The sequence below is a fragment of the Lepus europaeus genome, chromosome 10 (assembly GCF_033115175.1).
Source record: "Lepus europaeus isolate LE1 chromosome 10, mLepTim1.pri, whole genome shotgun sequence".
Lineage (NCBI taxonomy): Eukaryota > Metazoa > Chordata > Mammalia > Lagomorpha > Leporidae > Lepus > Lepus europaeus.
The window spans coordinates 112,762,810-112,778,959 of NC_084836.1; the positions used below are offsets into that span (position 1 = coordinate 112,762,810).

The following is a 16,150-nucleotide window of genomic DNA, read 5'->3' on the forward strand; positions in this document are numbered from 1 at the left end:
CTGGGGCTGCCTTTCGAAGGCTTGGAGTCCTGGGTCTGGGGTCTCCCTCTGCCTCTCTCCTTTCTCTTTGTACCCTCTCCCTCCCTCCCTCCCTCCCTCTCCTCTGTTACCTGCCCCCTACTTCCTCTCCCTCCCCCCCCCCATCCCCTGCCTGATGCCAGCAACAGCCCTTAGCTGTGGACCGAATGCAAGGGCAGCGCATGTCCACGGAGGGGCGATCTGGGGAAATGGCAGGGGTTGGGAGTCGGCGGCTCCCCTGGTCACATGGGCTTTGCCAGTAAGTGGGTCATGAACTGGCTTGCTAGGGATTGAAGTAGGGCCCGGGTGACCCCAAACGGCTTCCCTGCCCGGCTGAGCTTCCTGTGGGCAAATGGCTTCAGACTTGCCGGCTGGGTGCCAGGCATCTGCTGGGGAATTAATAAGTGAAACCCTGCTGGGCCGTGAGGACAGAAAAAACCTTCAGCCTGGCGGACGCCCAGTGGTGAGCGCTCAGGAATCCAGCGGGCCAAGGCCCTGCCTCCTGGCCTTTGCACCTGCTGCTCCTCCTGCTGGCCGCCTGACCACGTCTGCCTGGTAGCCCCTTGCTGTTCGGCCTCCCTCCCAAGGCCCCTCCTCAGGGTTCTTCTCCCATCGCACGTCAGCTGTGGCCTGCTCCACTCCACGTTGTCTGGCTTCCTCACACAAAGCCACACTGCTCACAAGCGGAAGTCTATCATTTGCTTCTTCATGTGTTGTCTCTTTCTCCTCTCAGACCTGCATGCAACCGGGCCCTGGCCGGTCTGTGTTCACCTCTATCCTTGGTGTCTCCTAGGTTTTTATTAAATGAGATGAACCAGGTGCTACAAATTCAAATGCAAAGGATAATTTGAGTGAAGGGGCCTGGTGAGAGAGAAATCGCATCATTTTTTCGAGTGAGACTTGCACTTTGGACAGTGCCAGGAGCATAGAAAGTCATCGTTTTAATAGAGGGGACTGTCCAAGCTTGGTGACCACCTACAGCTGACAAAAGGGTTTCCGGATCCTGGGGGCAAAAGGGCGGGGTGGGGACTGTGGTGAGGTGGGGAGCACGCCCCCCCCCCCCCGAGGACAGCAACTGCTGCTTGGCTCCTGTAATAGTTGTGAGGGCAAAACGTGCGCCCCATAATGTCAGGTCGCCTGGATTTTCAAAAGAAGCTTCAACCTGTGCTTTTATGTGAAATCTTGTCATTTCAAAAGGTTTACTCATTACAAGTAAAGTGTGGGCCAAAAAGTCACATCCAGCCCACAGTCGTCAATTCATGACCGCGTCTCTAGATGGTCTTGATTGGCGCAGACACGGGCGCCTCTGGTCAGTCATGAAGACCCCCACCTACGCGCACACAGACACACGGTACCGAAGGTGGCATCAGGGAGCTGACAGCTTGGCAGGGATCACAGAACCCTGTATTGGACATCCCTGCTCCACTCGAAAACCACCATTGTGGGGCTGGCGCTGTGGCAAAGCAGGTAAATATGCCGCCTACAGTGCCAGATCCCATATGGGCGCTAGTTTGAGTCCTGGCTACTCCATTTCCGACCCAGCTCTCTGCTGTAGCCTGGAAAAGCAGTAGAAGGTGGCCCAAGTGCTTGGGCCCCTGCACTCACGTGGGAGACCCAGAAGAAGCTCCTGGCTCCTGGCTTCAGATCGGTACATCTCCGGCCATTGTGGCCATTTGGGGAGTGAACCAGCAGATGGAAGATTCTCTCTCTCTCTCTCTCTCTCTCTCTCTGCCTCTCCTTCTCTCTCTGTGTAACTCTACTCTCAAATAAATAAATCTGACCAAAAAAAGCCACCATTGTACAGGTGTGAAGTCTGACGGCTGGAGAAGAGGGGAGAGTTCTTCAGGACCATGGAGAGCACAAGAGATCTCACTGCTCCAGTGCAACCATGGAGAGAGCCCAGGGCGGGAGACGGGGTCCAGGCCTTTGCTCACCCCACAGGCGAGCAGCTCCCTCTGCGCCTCTGGGCCCCGTTCTATCAGCTCAGCGCTGCCACCCAGCCACGCTGAGGCTCCGTCTGCCTGTTTGCAAAACAGAGGCCTCCTGAGGAAGGGCCTGGTTAAAGTCTGAGGGTGGCGTCACATGACCCCAAGCCCCATTCCTTTGAATTTTAACTTCTGGGAGTCAGCGGCTGGGGGAGGTGGCGTAGACTCGTATTCGGGGTCATCTCAGGGTAACCCTTTGCCTCCTTGTCCAGTCCACAGGCTCCGGTTGGAGGGGCGGAGCAGGGAGGGGATCCGACAGCGGGGCCCCCTGGGCAGGTGGAGTAGCAGCCCTGGGTGAAGCGTCTCTCACCTCTGCAGTCTGGGAAGTCAGCGTGACTCAGCTAAAACCTCGGGGGGAGGAGCCAAGGACCAGGCCTCGTGCAGGCTGCAGCCCAAGAACCAGGTGCCACCCGCAAGAAGTCTGCACCTCAGGTCCCACGGAGCCCAGAGGCTGCGTTTAGTAGAACTTGACATGGATGGGATGGGGTGGCTGAAACGCAAAGTGCCCGGCTGTGTCAGGAGGGAAAAGAATGCCAAAGAAATCCCTGGGGCTGGGCTGCCCAGACACAGGAGGCTCGAGCCACAAGCAACTGTTTACATTTAAACGAATCAAAATGAAGGGAACACTTACAAGTCCAGTTGCTCAGTGACACCAGCCGCGCTTCAGGTGCTCGGCAGCCACAGGTGACTGGTGCCTAGTGTTTGGGGCAGAAGCGTTTAGGACATTTCCATCACTGGACAGTGCAGGTCTGGAGGATTCAGGGCTGGGGAAGCTGAGCACGGTGACAAGCCACCGACAGCTCTGAACCTGAGTTTGTCCCTCGGCAAAACAGGGGACAACCGTATTGGCCTGTGCACATTCCGGGTGAGAAGTACGCCCGATGGGACCTCTCTTGGGGTGAAGCTAGGGATTAGTTGTTACTTCTCTGCACCCCTTATTTTCCAAACTTTGCATCGGCGTGAGCTACGACACGACGTGGGAGGGTCAACTTCATGGCTCCCCCTGCGCCCTGGCCCCCTCCCCGCATCCACGGGCCTGTTCCTTAGAAGGAGGCATTCTCTGAACGCGAGAGCAGCGTGGCTGTGCACCGCTCGGGTCACGCCTTCTTTCTCAGGGGATTGGAGGACATGTGTCCCTGCAGCCCGGACATCTGAGGCCCTCCGATCTCGTCGCCTCGGAGCGCACTTGAATTTCTGGCCTGGAGATCCACCAGAATTTTTGCTTAACCTTCAAGTCCGTTGACGTCACCACAATACAACTCTGTGTTAACTGGTCTCTGTGTTTTCTTCTGGGGGGCCGTATGCTCTTCAAATCTGCCTACGTTTTAGTTTCATTTCCAAGAACTGTTCCTTTATGAGACGTCTTCAAATAGGTCACGGAAAATGCATAGTGTTCAGAAAGCTATGCATGGATTTCAAAAAACGTTTTGCACTCAAACCTATATCTTCATTCCATTTTCCTACAGACTTCTTGAAGTGCCCGTGTGTTAAAGTTTCCAACACTGTTTTCGGTTTTGTTGGTCTTTGCTCCTTCGGGAGCATCCGTGTGCACGTGTGGCCCTTCCTTTGTCTTCCATATCGGTCACTTTTCATTCATCTTTTCTTTCTCTTCTTTTCTACTTCATTCTGTGCCGCCTTCTTCAGCCTGGGTATCACGGCCTTGCCCAGGCTTTTCCTGTCTCCCCACGGTGCTCTGTCGCTCACGGCCTTTTGTAATACGGTGGCTTCATTTTTCTCTTCCACTCTCTTCCTGAACACCAAGTTCCCACCTTCCTCTACCTCTTAGTGTCTCTCCTTTGACCCATTTTTTATTTCTTATGTTGGGATTTGGTTATTAAAGACGTCCATAAATCTTTGATTTTATATTTCACAAGAAAACATCCATTCAATGGATTCTTCTGGTTCGTAACGTAGTTCTTCCCTGGTTCATTCTTTTTTAGGGGATGCCCCTTCCTTCTCACTCCTCTCACCACCTCTTTGTGGGTCCCCTGCTCACTCCCCATCACAGACCAGCTCTTTGTTGGAGGGATGGCTGTGCAGAGGGGCTGGGCCAGGCGTCTGCCTCAGTGCTGCTGGCCGTCTCAGAACCCTGTCCTACTCTCAAGCAGGCTGGAGCCAAGACCCAATTTCTGTGACCCAAAGCCGCAGTCTGCTGGTGTCTTAAGAGGAGACCAAAAGCATCACAACCATGTAGCTGGTCCTTACCCATGACCTCCCTTCCACGCCGCTCCAACACCCTGCCCCTGCCCATGGGTTTCTGAGCCTCCTGATCCAGTCCATCTCCAGCCCACTTGGTCACATCTGTCTCAAGACTCTCCTTCCCTTTGCCAGGAAGAAGGAGAACTCAGAAGGCTGAAGAACACTTCTGGGGAAGCCTGCACCCTGCCCGGGACCTCAGATGCACCTGCCACTCGTCTCCTTCTGCCGTTTGCTCTGAAACCCCTGCCTCTGTCAGCTCTTCACAGCGGGGTGCAGCCGGACCGTGGTCTCCTCTCCTATCGCCAAGCCTGGCAGTTTGGTGCTCCACGTGGTGCTGTGTTCCGACTGCTTCAGACGGTGAGTGAAACAGGAAAGTCTTTTTTCTACCACCCTGGGCCCAGAGAGCCTCCCACCTGGTAATCTGGTCATCAGAAAAATGCTGTTTCCCTTGGTGTATCTGTGTCTTCTGTTATGCTTACAAAGAACAGGCACAGCAGTAGCAGCCGGGGCTGGGGGGCGGGGGTCAGACGAGCCAGCGCTCCAGACCAGACGCTGCCACGGTGCCCCTGGTGAGCCTGCGCCCGCTGTCAACCCCTCACCCTCCAGTTCCAGTGCTGCAGGTGGGCCACAGCACGTGCCTCAGAGGGGCTGATTTGACCTAAGATGACCACCAAGCTGGTGACCGGTACAGAGAACAGTTCAATAAACACAATTTGTTGCCGCCATATCATGGTTCCTAAACACATCTTAACATTATCTTATTATTAATAATAGCAGTTTAATTTCTCCAGGCTGGGCTCCAACAACACTATTCTTAAATCTTACCAAATGAGAGCCAGAACGGACCTGAGACCACTTAACGCCGTGATGCTCAATCGTGGGGGACTGTGTCCCCAGAGGGCGCTTCTGCTGGCATCTGATGAACGTGGGCCACGACGGCTCCACCATAAAGAATTCTTTGCTCCCAGTGGAGTCAGTGCTGATGGTACCGAAGTCGAGACGCCCTGGTCCAGTCTGACCCCTCGTATGTGGGAGGGAACGGGTGCCCAGAGAAGGAAGGTGTCTTTCCTGAGGTCACACAGCAAATCCGGGGTAGACTGTGCGAGCAAAGGGTTTTATTTCATTGACAGGCCGTGGTGTCCTGAGCTTTATCAGGCAGTAGGGGGCGGGAGCAGGGCTGGTGCCTGGGCGAGGCAGGTGCGGGACTTGGACCCCTTGTAAAACCTGCTCTCTGCCTGCCTGCCTTGGCTCGCCTGGTCCTGGCCGGGACTGGGAGCAAGGAAAGAGTGGGTGAGGGGGTTGGGCAGTCTCTGACCCAGCCCCACTCACCACCTCAACCAGACACGCGCTCCAGGGTCCGGATTTCTCACAGGAAGCCTCATAATCCCCCCGCCACAGAAACTCCCGTGTCTCGGGCTTAGCCAGTGCACTGCCGCCGGGATTAAAGTCGCAGAGGTGGCTGGGAGGGCCGGGAGCAGACAGGAAAACGCCGTGTCAGGGGTGAATTTTTGAGCTGAGGCATCATCTCCAGGCAGACGTCAGGGACCTTCCCCCTCACTGCCCCCAAGCCGGCCCCTCTGCCCAGGAGGAGGAAGAGCAAGGGCCCGTTCTCCAGGGCCAGGAGCGGTCAGGCTGCGGAACCCACCACGTCCCCTCCCCCAGCCCGCTGCGGGCTCCAGACCGGACTGGGCTCTTGGCAGGTTCCAAGAGCCCTATGCCAGGCCGAGAGCGCCCTGGCCAGCTGCCTGCAGTGTGCCCTCCTGCCGCCAGTACAGCCAGCTCCCCAGGGTCATCTACGGCTGGGGCTGTGAAGCGCTGAACCCTAAATCCAGCGAGGCAGGAGCCAAGCCTTGCACCTCCCGTTTCTCCTCCCGATCTGCAGCCCAGGGCGGGACGTCCCATTATGGTCAAAGCTTGAGGGATCAAGCTACTGGTGAGTTCAATCTCGGCCAAGTCGCTCCTAACCCTGAGCCTCAGTGGGCTGTGCACAGCACAGGGAAGGTGGCATCACAGAATGGCCACAGAGGTCCGGCGCCCAGACGTGCCTTGGCCAACCCCCAAGAAGCAGGGGCTATCAGGATCTGCGGAAAGAACGGTGGCCGGGGAGCCAGGAGCCAGGGCCTGGAGTCTGGCCCTGATGCCCAGAAGCAGAGGAGCCTGGGGCTTATGAGTTGGCATCGGGGACCAGAGTGCCTGGGTTCGAATCCTGCCTTTGCCACTTCCAAGAGCAAGTAACTCGACTCTGCTTCCTCGTCTGGAAAATGGGGATGGTGACCATAATGGTGAAACGACTTTCAACCTCACGGAGTCCTGGCTGCGGGGACTAAACCAGGCCACCCTGGCCAAATACCGGTGGCGTGCACAGCACCCAGTTAATTGCCAGCTGCTGACGGCTCGGTCGCCTGAGCACATGTCTCCCCTCCTTCCACTGCATCCCAGGGCCCCAAGGCCCTTGGTTCTGCCACTGAGGAGGGACGGCAGTGATTCTAGGGGGGACGCAGGTGCAGCCACAGCCGGGGAAGGAGATCGGCGCACACGCTGCAGGCCCGGGGAAAGGACCCTGCCCGGCAAGGGCCAGAGAGAAGCCAGGGGAAACTGCGTCTGCCAGGGCCGGAAGCCCCTTGGTATGAGGCCTGTGGTCAGCAAGAAGGGGTGGGCAGCTCTGTGGAGGCTCTGGGGACAAGGCCACGTGCAGTCACGCGGTCCTGGGCGCACACCCGCTGCGCCGCCTCCACGCTGCCCCTGAGCAGCGGGCCTGAGCGCCTGTGTCCCTGCGTGATGAGGATGCGCCTCGGGCACTGGGCCAGCATCAGAGAAAAGGCCAAAGGGGGAGGAACAGGAACAGGGACTTTGACAGGTGCACAACTCCCGAGGCGTTTCTCGGCCACTCCCCGTCTTCGCCTCAGTGCGCCGCTCCTGGGAGCACTCGCTGCCTGCCAGGCAGGGTTCTACAGAGGCGCCTGGGAGGCCCCTGGAGGCAGCTGGGACTCTGGCCTCCTGTTTGCCGGGGCTCAGGGAGTTCAAGCGACGTGCCGAAGGTCGCTCTGCCTCAGCGCGAACGGCTGATGAGAACAACGCTACTGTTCAGTGAGAGCTCACCACGTGCCAGGCACCAGAACACTCTTGTCACATGAGTTCGCTCACCTGCTCACCAGTGACCCTGGTCAGAAACAAGGAGCACTAAGACACAGAGCGGCCCAGCCACTTCTCCATCCTGCGTGCCCCTCTGGCAAGGGTCGAGGCCATAGCCTCCCTGTGGGGTCGGAGCCAGGGCTCCAGTCTCGGGCTCCGGGGTGAGGATTTACGGTGCGGCTGTCAGCCAGTGTTTGCTGAGTGCTGACTTTACGCAGTTGTTAGTGTGCCTTTAGCTCCTCCCACACTCTGGAAGGTTCTACAGGGCATGGAAAGAGAGACATGCTTTCCAGGCATTTGCGCATCCTCTCTGCGTCTGCTCAGCCTTAAGGACGGGCAGAGCTGGCTTCGGTGTGCCCACTTTACAGAGGGACACACTAAGGTGTGAGGGCTAGGTCAGAAACCAGCCCGGGAGGACAAGGTGGACGCAGTGGAGGCAGCAGGAAGCCCGACCTCTGGTTCCCAACCAGATCGCCCTCCTGCCTGCTCGTGTGCCTGCAGAACGCTGGGCAGAGCAGTCAGGGGTCGCCCACGGCCCATGGGCCCGCGACTCCATGGAGGGACGAGGAGAGGGTGGAGGGCACCTGGCCCAGGAGACCTCTGAGCCCAGCCACCCCATCCGGAGCGGAGGGCCTCAGACTCCTGGCTCATTAGCGGATGTGGTGAGAAGTTCAAGCTCTCGGAGCTGTTCATTAAAAGTGCTCCTGGGGCAGCTCTCACCCGTGGCTGCCCAGGCCTCACTAATCATTCACAGGCCGGGCGGGCAGGTGGGGAGGGGAGAGGCACTGCCTGGACCTAAGCCCCCAGGGTCCCGAGTCCCCTGGAGGAGGGCGGGACACGCGGTGGGTTGGGGAAGGAGCTGACTCACGGTGCGACCTTGGGCAGGCAGCTCCTTCCCCTCCCAGGGTTCCCTCAGCTCCCAGCATGGAGCGGGGGGGGGGGGGGGGGGGAGGAGGGTGCATCTCGAGCTGCCCCTTAGGGCTCCTCCACTTCCCTATGCACCTGGGAGCCCGTGCACACCTGTGAAGGCCTGAGTAAACAGGATGGAGGTGAAACCCTGCCTGTGGGTGTTGGGGTGTTGGGGTGGGGTATGCCTTTAAATCCTGCCTCGGCCCTGCAGCTCAGCTCCCGGGGGCTGGGGGAGCCCAGGCGCCATGGCCTCCTTCCCAGGGCTGCCCGAGGCCTGAGGAAGAGCACTCATCATTCCTGCCACCTCAGGACCCCTGCACCTGCTGTTCCCGCTGCCTGGAAGACTCTCCCTTTGTCGGGGCTCAGGGCTGCCTCCTTCACCGCCTTTGGCCCTGGCTCATTCGGCACCTCCTCTGGGTGTGGGTTCCAATGCTGCCTTTCCAACAACCCCTTCCTGACGGCACTGCCCCCATCCTGACCCCTTCCCTTCTGCCCCCACAAATGCCATGACCCCCACTTCCTCATCCAGGTGGTTTCTTTGCCTTGGGAGCTTTTTAAAAATATTTTTAAAAAATACTTTTAAAGCATTTTAGTTGACACATAGTATTTGTGCCTATTTATGGGGTGCAGGGTGCGGCTTCTGTTCATGTCACCCCTCTACAAGGACTTGTGCCCGGCTGACGGCCAGGTGCCCCCGGAGAATGAACACCTGTCGACTGACTACATGGAGGTTCTTCGTGGCAGTGCATATTATGAAAAAGTTTCGCGTGGAGTTTGTGTTACTTGCATCAAACAGGCTTATCTTCTAATTCGATTTGTCTGTAGACTTTTCAGAGTGCAATTGTGTTAGTTCCTGGTGGGTTGTGCCCGGCGCACGGGAAGCCCCGGAGAAACGGCCATTTTGATTCCATTTTCATTTAGGGTTATCAGGCACGGACTGGGCGCCAGGCGCTGGGTGCTGGTGGGCAACACGGACAAGGCCCCTGCGTGCACTCTGAAGGCCACTGTGCGGTCTCCCTGGCCCCTCCCCCCAGCCCCATGGGGCCCAGGTGACAGATGAGGAAACAGGCAGGCAGCAGGAGCCCCTGGCTTCCACTCCCCGAGCAGGTCTGTGTCCCCCAAGCCCACATGCCAAGTAGCCATGCCCAAACTCCTACCCACCGTGCCCAGCAGCTCATGGAGACTCCTGTCCCCGTAACATCTAACCTTCATAGGGCTCCCCAGACTCCGTCTCCTCCTTGTGAGATGCTGAGCAGGTGGGCTCACCTCTCAGCCTCAGCCTCCCCACCTGTACAATGGGCGCATCGAACACAGACCCTGGAGCCAGAGCGCTGAGGCTGCCGTCCCCGCCCTGCCACTTCCCAGCCGTGGGGGCTCACATGGGCTCGATCCACGCTGCCCCTCAGTTTCTTCACTTACAAACATGAGAATAACACACGTGTCCCCAGAGCCATGCCATGCAACAGCAAGTTCACCTGTGGCACTGAGGAAGCCCCCCCAAGAGGCCTGGGCTGTGGCTCCCATGGGGTCTCTCGGGGGACAGGCGAGAGGACACGGGGAAGGTACGTGGCCCAGGACATCAACAGACTTGGGGCCACTCCCTGCAGCCTCCTAGGGGCCAGCAGGTGCTGGGGGGAGCTGAGGACACAGACATGAGCCTGGCCTGTGGATCAGGCTCCCACAGGAGAGCAGAGCACAGGGACAGGCAGGGGACCCTCCCCCTGGCTGGCCAGCAGGGCGGCGGCACGCTGCCCTCCCGGGCCCTTTCCCAGTGTTTACCCAGCTGGGATCACAGCGCTGATCCATGCGTGGGTACCCCCACCCCCACCGCGGGCACAGCCCCCTGCTGCCTTTCACGTGACCCTCGGAGATGAGGAGACAGAGCAGCGGGCCTGCGATCCCGCTCTGCAGACAACGGCGGCAGCAGAAGCTGCTACTGCGCACCTGCTAGGCAGCAGGCACCCGCAGGCCTCCCCACTACGCCCGCTCTGCAGGTACGGAAATCCAGGCTCAGAGAGGGAAAGGGCTCACCAGGGTCGGCGCGACCTAGAGCTCTTCCCAGGGCCCCCCACCTTGCAGCTGGAGAGAGCAATTGGGATGCACTGTGCGACTTGCTGCAGGCCGGGCCCCAGCTAGGGCCGACTCTCAGGTGTCAGAGTCCTGCTCATCGGTGCAGAGGGCGCTGTCCCATGGGGTCGGGTCAGGAAACTCCATCTGGCTCCCTGGCGCCTGTTTACACACCTGGCGGGAGGGCCAGTGAAGTGGAAACTTGGCCGGGCCTCAGAGAAGCGGGTCTGAGGCCAAGGGGTCTGAGTGCCCACTCGGGGGATGGACAGGGCGGGCGGTGGGTCAGAGCTGGCGGGAGAGCAGGGAGGGGCAGAGATGCGGGCCCTGGGGCCACCACTGGGCCCCGTTTTCCCAGCTGAAAAACAGAACTGGAAACACTGATTCCAGCTCAAACATTGCGCAAGTCAGGCGCAGGATGGGGTCTTGGAACAGCAGCGAGCGCAGAAGGAACCAGAACCCGGGGCTCAAGCCCAGGTTCATTCCTTCCGCGCCTGTCCCTGAGCACCTACTGTGGGTGAGACCCTCAGACACTGGGGACGCCCGGGACGTGGTGGCCGTGAGCCCCGCCCTTAGGTTGCTCACGCCCAGTGGGAAAGGCAGATGCTGGATAAAGAATGATCGTTTCGGACTGGGATGGACGCAATGCAGAGAGTAAAACAGGAAACTGTGTCCGAGAGTGGTGCGTGGGGCGCGGAAGCCAAGTGTTCCGCAGAAGGGGCACTCAGGAGGCCTGCTTGGAGGAGTTGCCATGGGAGCTAAGACCAAATGACCAGGACGAGCCAGCTGTGGAAGACCATCCCAGGGGACAGCATGCGCAAAGGCCCTGAGGCAGGAGCAAGCTTGGCAATTGTGAACTGAAAAGAAGGCCTTGAGGCTGGAAAAAAGCAAGAGAAGGGATTAGGTCACCACGGCCTGGTTCTCGCTTCTGTATTTGCTGCTCTGACACCCGGCAGGTGTGTCTCCTGGTGCTAGCCAATTCCTAGAGGCTAGAAATGACTAGCCCACAGGCAAGCACATCTTACGCAAGACCACCAACAGACAGCCTCCAAGGGTCTCTCCCCTCCAGGCCTCTGCCCACCTGGCCTAATCACCCCAAGGCTGAGAACCACAGACCTGGGCTCAGCCTCTCTGCCCTGGGGCTGCTGGGAGCCTGCCCACTCTGCCTCGCCCACGCCTTCCTAGGGAAACCCAAGAAAGGCTCTGGCCCGCCTGGTCTCACTCCCTCTGCTCCCTGCCCGGGTGCCCTGTGCGCTGCGCCCTGCCTCCTCCCTTCTGGGGATCTGCAGGATTCGCTTCTTCCTCCATGGCAGTCACATCGCATCTGCCCGTCGGTGAGTTCATTCCCAAATGGCCACAACGGGATGATGCCAGGAGCATGGAACTCCATCTGGGTCTCCCACGTGGGTGCAGGGGCCCAAGCACTTGGGCCGTTTTCTACTGCTTTCCCAGGCGCATTAGCAGGGAGCTGGATCGGAAGTGGAGCAGCTGGGACTTGAACCGGTGCTGAAATGCGGTGCCGGCACTGCAGGCAGCAGCTTAACCGGCTGTGCCACAGCGCCAGCCCCACAAGCAGCATCCTTATGCAGGAGGCAGACAGCCTGGGAGTGGAGGGGGAGGGCAAGGGTTTGGGAGTCAGGTTCAGGGAGGCAGCCTGCGGCCAGAGTTAACCAACACTGCACGGTACTGGCTGATTGCTATCGCTTCTGCTGATCATTGCAGATCCTGGGCTCCCACCCAGGGGACAGACATAAGGTCTCCTTTGGTATCTACATTTGTTAAGAAGGAGCGGAGAGCGGTAGGGCACCACCTTAAAACAATGGCTGCGTAAAGCAATGTGATACGGTAAACAGCACCGCATGGTAAGGGGTCCGGCGACCACGATGCAGGTGGTATCTGGATGACAGAAGCCAAGCCAGACTGCACGCCCTTTGGGGAGCCTGTGGGAAAATTCGCAGCCTGAGCGCTTCGGGTTCAGTGAGGGGAAGCCGAAAGCCGCGGGCAGCTTGTGGCCAGGGCAGGTGCTCCATCCACCGAACCGCACGCCCTGCTTGTTCTGGGAAATCCTTCCCAGGAAGGAAGACCCGAGGGCCTCCCAGGGCCCTGGCCACCCTGGCTGCCACCCTGGCCGGGAGAGCGTGTGGATGACAGAGGACAGTTAGCAGCTCACACAGCTGTGCGACCCTGGGAATGCACCTTACCGCCTCTGTGCTTCCCTTTCGTCAGCTGTGAAGAGAACATCGCTGTTCCCGCATCCCAGGCTGCTGTGCAGGGACAATGCGGGGGCGATGAGCTGCATTGAAAGGCACGTAACGCAGCATGCGGCCAATGTGGGGTAGCATCACTGCTCTGCGACCACGGTACATCTGTCTGTGTTGCACACTGCACAATTCCTGCAGCTCAATTCTGTAACAGCTCTTGTGAGTCCGCCCTGCTACCTCCGCCAGTTTCACAGATGGGGCAACTGAGCCTCCAGCCCAGAGTCGGTCAAAACCCAAACCCAGGTCCACCTGCTTCTCAGGCTCGTGCTTTTTCCAGCGCTTTAGTTTCTCTAGGGCTCAGTGTTTCCATCTGCAGAATGGGAGTGCTGAAACTCACCTCGAATGATGACTTTAGTGAGTGAGAATTGGTGTCGGCACAATGTTATTCCACGGAGCCCCAGGAATGACCAGGAAGGGGGTGACACCGTGGCTGTGGTGTAAATGAAGACGCCGAGACCCCGAGCAGCACACGGACTCGCCCTGGGTCATGGAGCAGGTGTGTGCAGGATGAGAATCCAGTTCTGGCTCCTAAGCTGTGAATCTGAAATGACCATTTTCCTGGCCACTTGCCTGCTCAATAATTCAGCAAATGTAACATACTGAGCCGCCGACCTCACAGGCGGACCATTTATCACCCCCTGAGAAGATCCCCAACCACAGCCTTTGTGAAAGTTAGCAAAAGAGACCCCTCCTTGGCTGGACGGAGCTCTGCCCCAGGGTGCTTGGCCTCCCGAGACCCTTCCAGGCCCCCTGTGCAAGGCACACCCCCACCCCACTGCGCAGCAGATCTGCTCGGAACAGCGCCCGACTCCCCCTCCTCCGAGCCTCCTTGGAGTCACCTGTGGGCACCCGCAGTCAAGACCTCATCTGTGGCTCCCTGTGGATGCAGGCAGAAGAGCCGAGACTCCTCCGCACACACACAGGGCTGGTGCTCCTTGTGAGGCCGCCGGACCAGTCTGCCCGCGGCCCTCCTTGGAAAACGCCGAGGCTGTCCTGGCAGTGGCCTGGCTTCCTGGACCTCGGGCACTCTTGACAGCCAGAGCCGGGATCCCCAGTGGGGCGGAAATTCCAGCGCCGTGTTCCAGGACTGTGTCCCACTTCTCTGCACCCCCGCCTACAGCGTTCACGGGCCAGAGGACGGAATGCAAGAACTGTTTCCCGCCGTGAGGCTCAGCCTCCCCGCCAGGACGCAGGTGCACGGGAGCCAACGCTCTCAGCCGCACAGACTCCTGGGTTCTCAGCAGTGGCGGCCTGGAGATGTCACTGTGCTGGAAAACCAGGCCCCGGCAAGGACCTCACTCAGGACCACCCAGCCAGTGCCCGGTGCGGAAGCCCCTCCAGCTGATGCCTGCACCTTCACAAGCAGGTTCTAGGAGCCCAGGTGCTCCCGACCACTGCACTGGTGGCTTCAGGGCTCCTGTTCGGCTCAGATGCTTAGAAGAGACTGACTTCAGGGCTGGGAGTGAGCCCCGGGCATGGCCGGCTGGAAGCCGTGGTGCACAGCAGGCGCGTCTTTAAGTTACCCTGTCAGCCCCGGTGAGGGAAGGCTCTCACGGGCAGTGTCTGGTTAGCTCCTGGGAGGAGTCTCCCTGTCTATCGGCCACGTCAAGAGGCAGTGGCATTTAGGGCCACACAAAGGGTCCCCACCAGGGAACCACTGGGAAGAGGCGTGCTCGTCCCTGAACGCAGGCGGCTACACAGAGCAGGTCTAGCGCAGTGGCCCGGGTCAGCCGTGTCCGCGGGAGTCCCCTACCTTGGCAGAGCCTCCGTTCCTCACCTGTCGAGGGGGGACGATGTCACAGGACAATGCCCAAGACACTCCCAGCAGGCCGCCCAGCAGGAGGAAGAGCCGCGCTCTGAGCATGGCCCACGTCCCAGCAGGCTCAGCGCTCCAGGGGTGCACAGCCGGCTTCAGCGGGCAGAATCCCCATGAAGCTAATGAAAGTCAAGTTTCCGAGCCTCCCCCAAGTCCTGTGCTGCACTTTGTGAATCGGAATCCTCTCTCTTAAGGAGACCCCTCAGCCAGAGATGGTCCAGGCCCCAAAGCACCCATCTTGCTAGAGGCCAGAGTGGAGGCTGCGGCCCCAGCCCAGAGGGACGCCGCCTGTGGCCCCACAGACAGCAACCTCCCCGGGCCCATCCACACAGCCTTCCACCAAGACTCTGACCACTCCTCGCATCAATGCCCAGCAGCTGGCACAGTGTCGTCCCATTTTACAGACAGGAATGTGAGGCTGGAAGAAGAAAGGAGGTTGGTCTGAGGCCCTGAGGTCAGCAGGTGGCCCAGGCCGGGCTGGATTTTCGGGAAGTGACCTGTTCCTATTCCAGCACTCGCTGTTCCTCCCTCCCATGTCAGGAGCCTAACCGTTTGGATAATTTCACATACACACACACACATACAAAAGAAAGAAAAGAAAAAAATCGTTGTGCACTAGCCCAGGGTCTCCCTGGCACTGCCTGGTCCTGCCTCTTCACTCCCTGTGCCCAGGGAGCGCCCCTTTCTCCTGGCAGCTCCCCCGGTCTCGGCCGACCCAGGCTGGGGAACGCGCCACTATATCACACCTTCTCTCCACTTTTATCTTTGCGAGTCTGGAAGAAGCTAGGGTTCTGGGTTCCAACAAGCCCAGGATCCAACCCCTCTTCAGTCACTTGCTGTGCGACTCTGAGCCCTGGAGAAGGGAGGGCTCAGGAAGGGTTAAAGAAAGCAATGCGCAAGGGTGGAGCCTGGCCCCCAGGAAGTGCCAGGTAAGTGCCCCCACCGAGTAAGGACCTGGTGCAGAGAGACGCCCCTGGGCCTCAGGCACTTGCACTGCACCCACCTGGTTGCAAGTAGCTTAGGTGTGAACGTGTGCTAGCAGTACGCGCTACACCCGGACAGGCGCTACCGTGCCTCCAGTTTGCATGAGTAAGACCAAGTTCAGAGAGGTCCAGTGACTTGCCCCAGGCCTCAGGACTTGGCTCTCCTTCAATCACAAATGTGCGACCCAGCACCAAGCGCGCAGAGAGCTCCAAAGAGCCGTCTTTCGGGCAGAAATCCGAGAATCCAGGAGGGTGGCTGGGACCCGGGGGAGCAGGTGCAAGGGGAGAAGTTTGCGGGGGGGAGGGGGGGTCTGGCGGGACCTGGCTAGATTGGGACCTCGGCGGTCTCGCCCTGAGATCTGGGGGCTGCGGGATTGTCCAGCGATAGGCGGGCGGGGAGGGGGCGCAGCGGCGGCGGAGGCGTTACCTTTGGCGGCAGCGCGAAGACCACCGGCAGCAGGGCGAGCGGCGTCAAGAGCAGCACCAGCGGCCGCCGGGCGCTCCATACCTTCTTAGCCAGCGCCGCCAGCGCCGCCAGCGCGGCCATCAGCGCGATCGCCCGCGCAGCGGCGCCCGGGACTGGCCCGTCGGGGCCGGCGCCGGCTTAAAGCCCGGGGGAGGGTCTGGGGAGGGGACTGCGCTGCGGAGCCCGCCCTCGGGCCGCTCCTCCCTGGGACCGCGTGCAAGGGGCCGCAGGAGGTTGGGGAAAGTCCAGCGCGGGAACCAGGGGGCCGGACGAGCCAGGCCAGCTCACAAGGCGGCGTGGCCTTGGGGTCACGCATC

General features: G+C 59.7%; 1 protein-coding gene across 3 annotated transcripts in view; it reads right to left on the minus strand.

Moving 5' to 3' along the window:
• SLC13A3 (solute carrier family 13 member 3) overlaps nucleotides 1-15,939 on the minus strand; it is a 52,593-nt gene extending 36,654 nt beyond the window's left edge. For 2 of the 3 annotated variants that reach the window (XM_062202388.1, XM_062202386.1), the window contains exon 1: nucleotides 15,795-15,939. In XM_062202388.1, the coding sequence (XP_062058372.1) occupies nucleotides 15,795-15,914 (120 nt within the window). In that variant the 5' untranslated portion in view covers nucleotides 15,915-15,939. The remainder of the gene's footprint in view (nucleotides 1-15,794) is intronic. The other variant, XM_062202389.1, reaches the window with a different exon arrangement.
• Nucleotides 15,940-16,150: the final 211 nt, after the last annotated feature.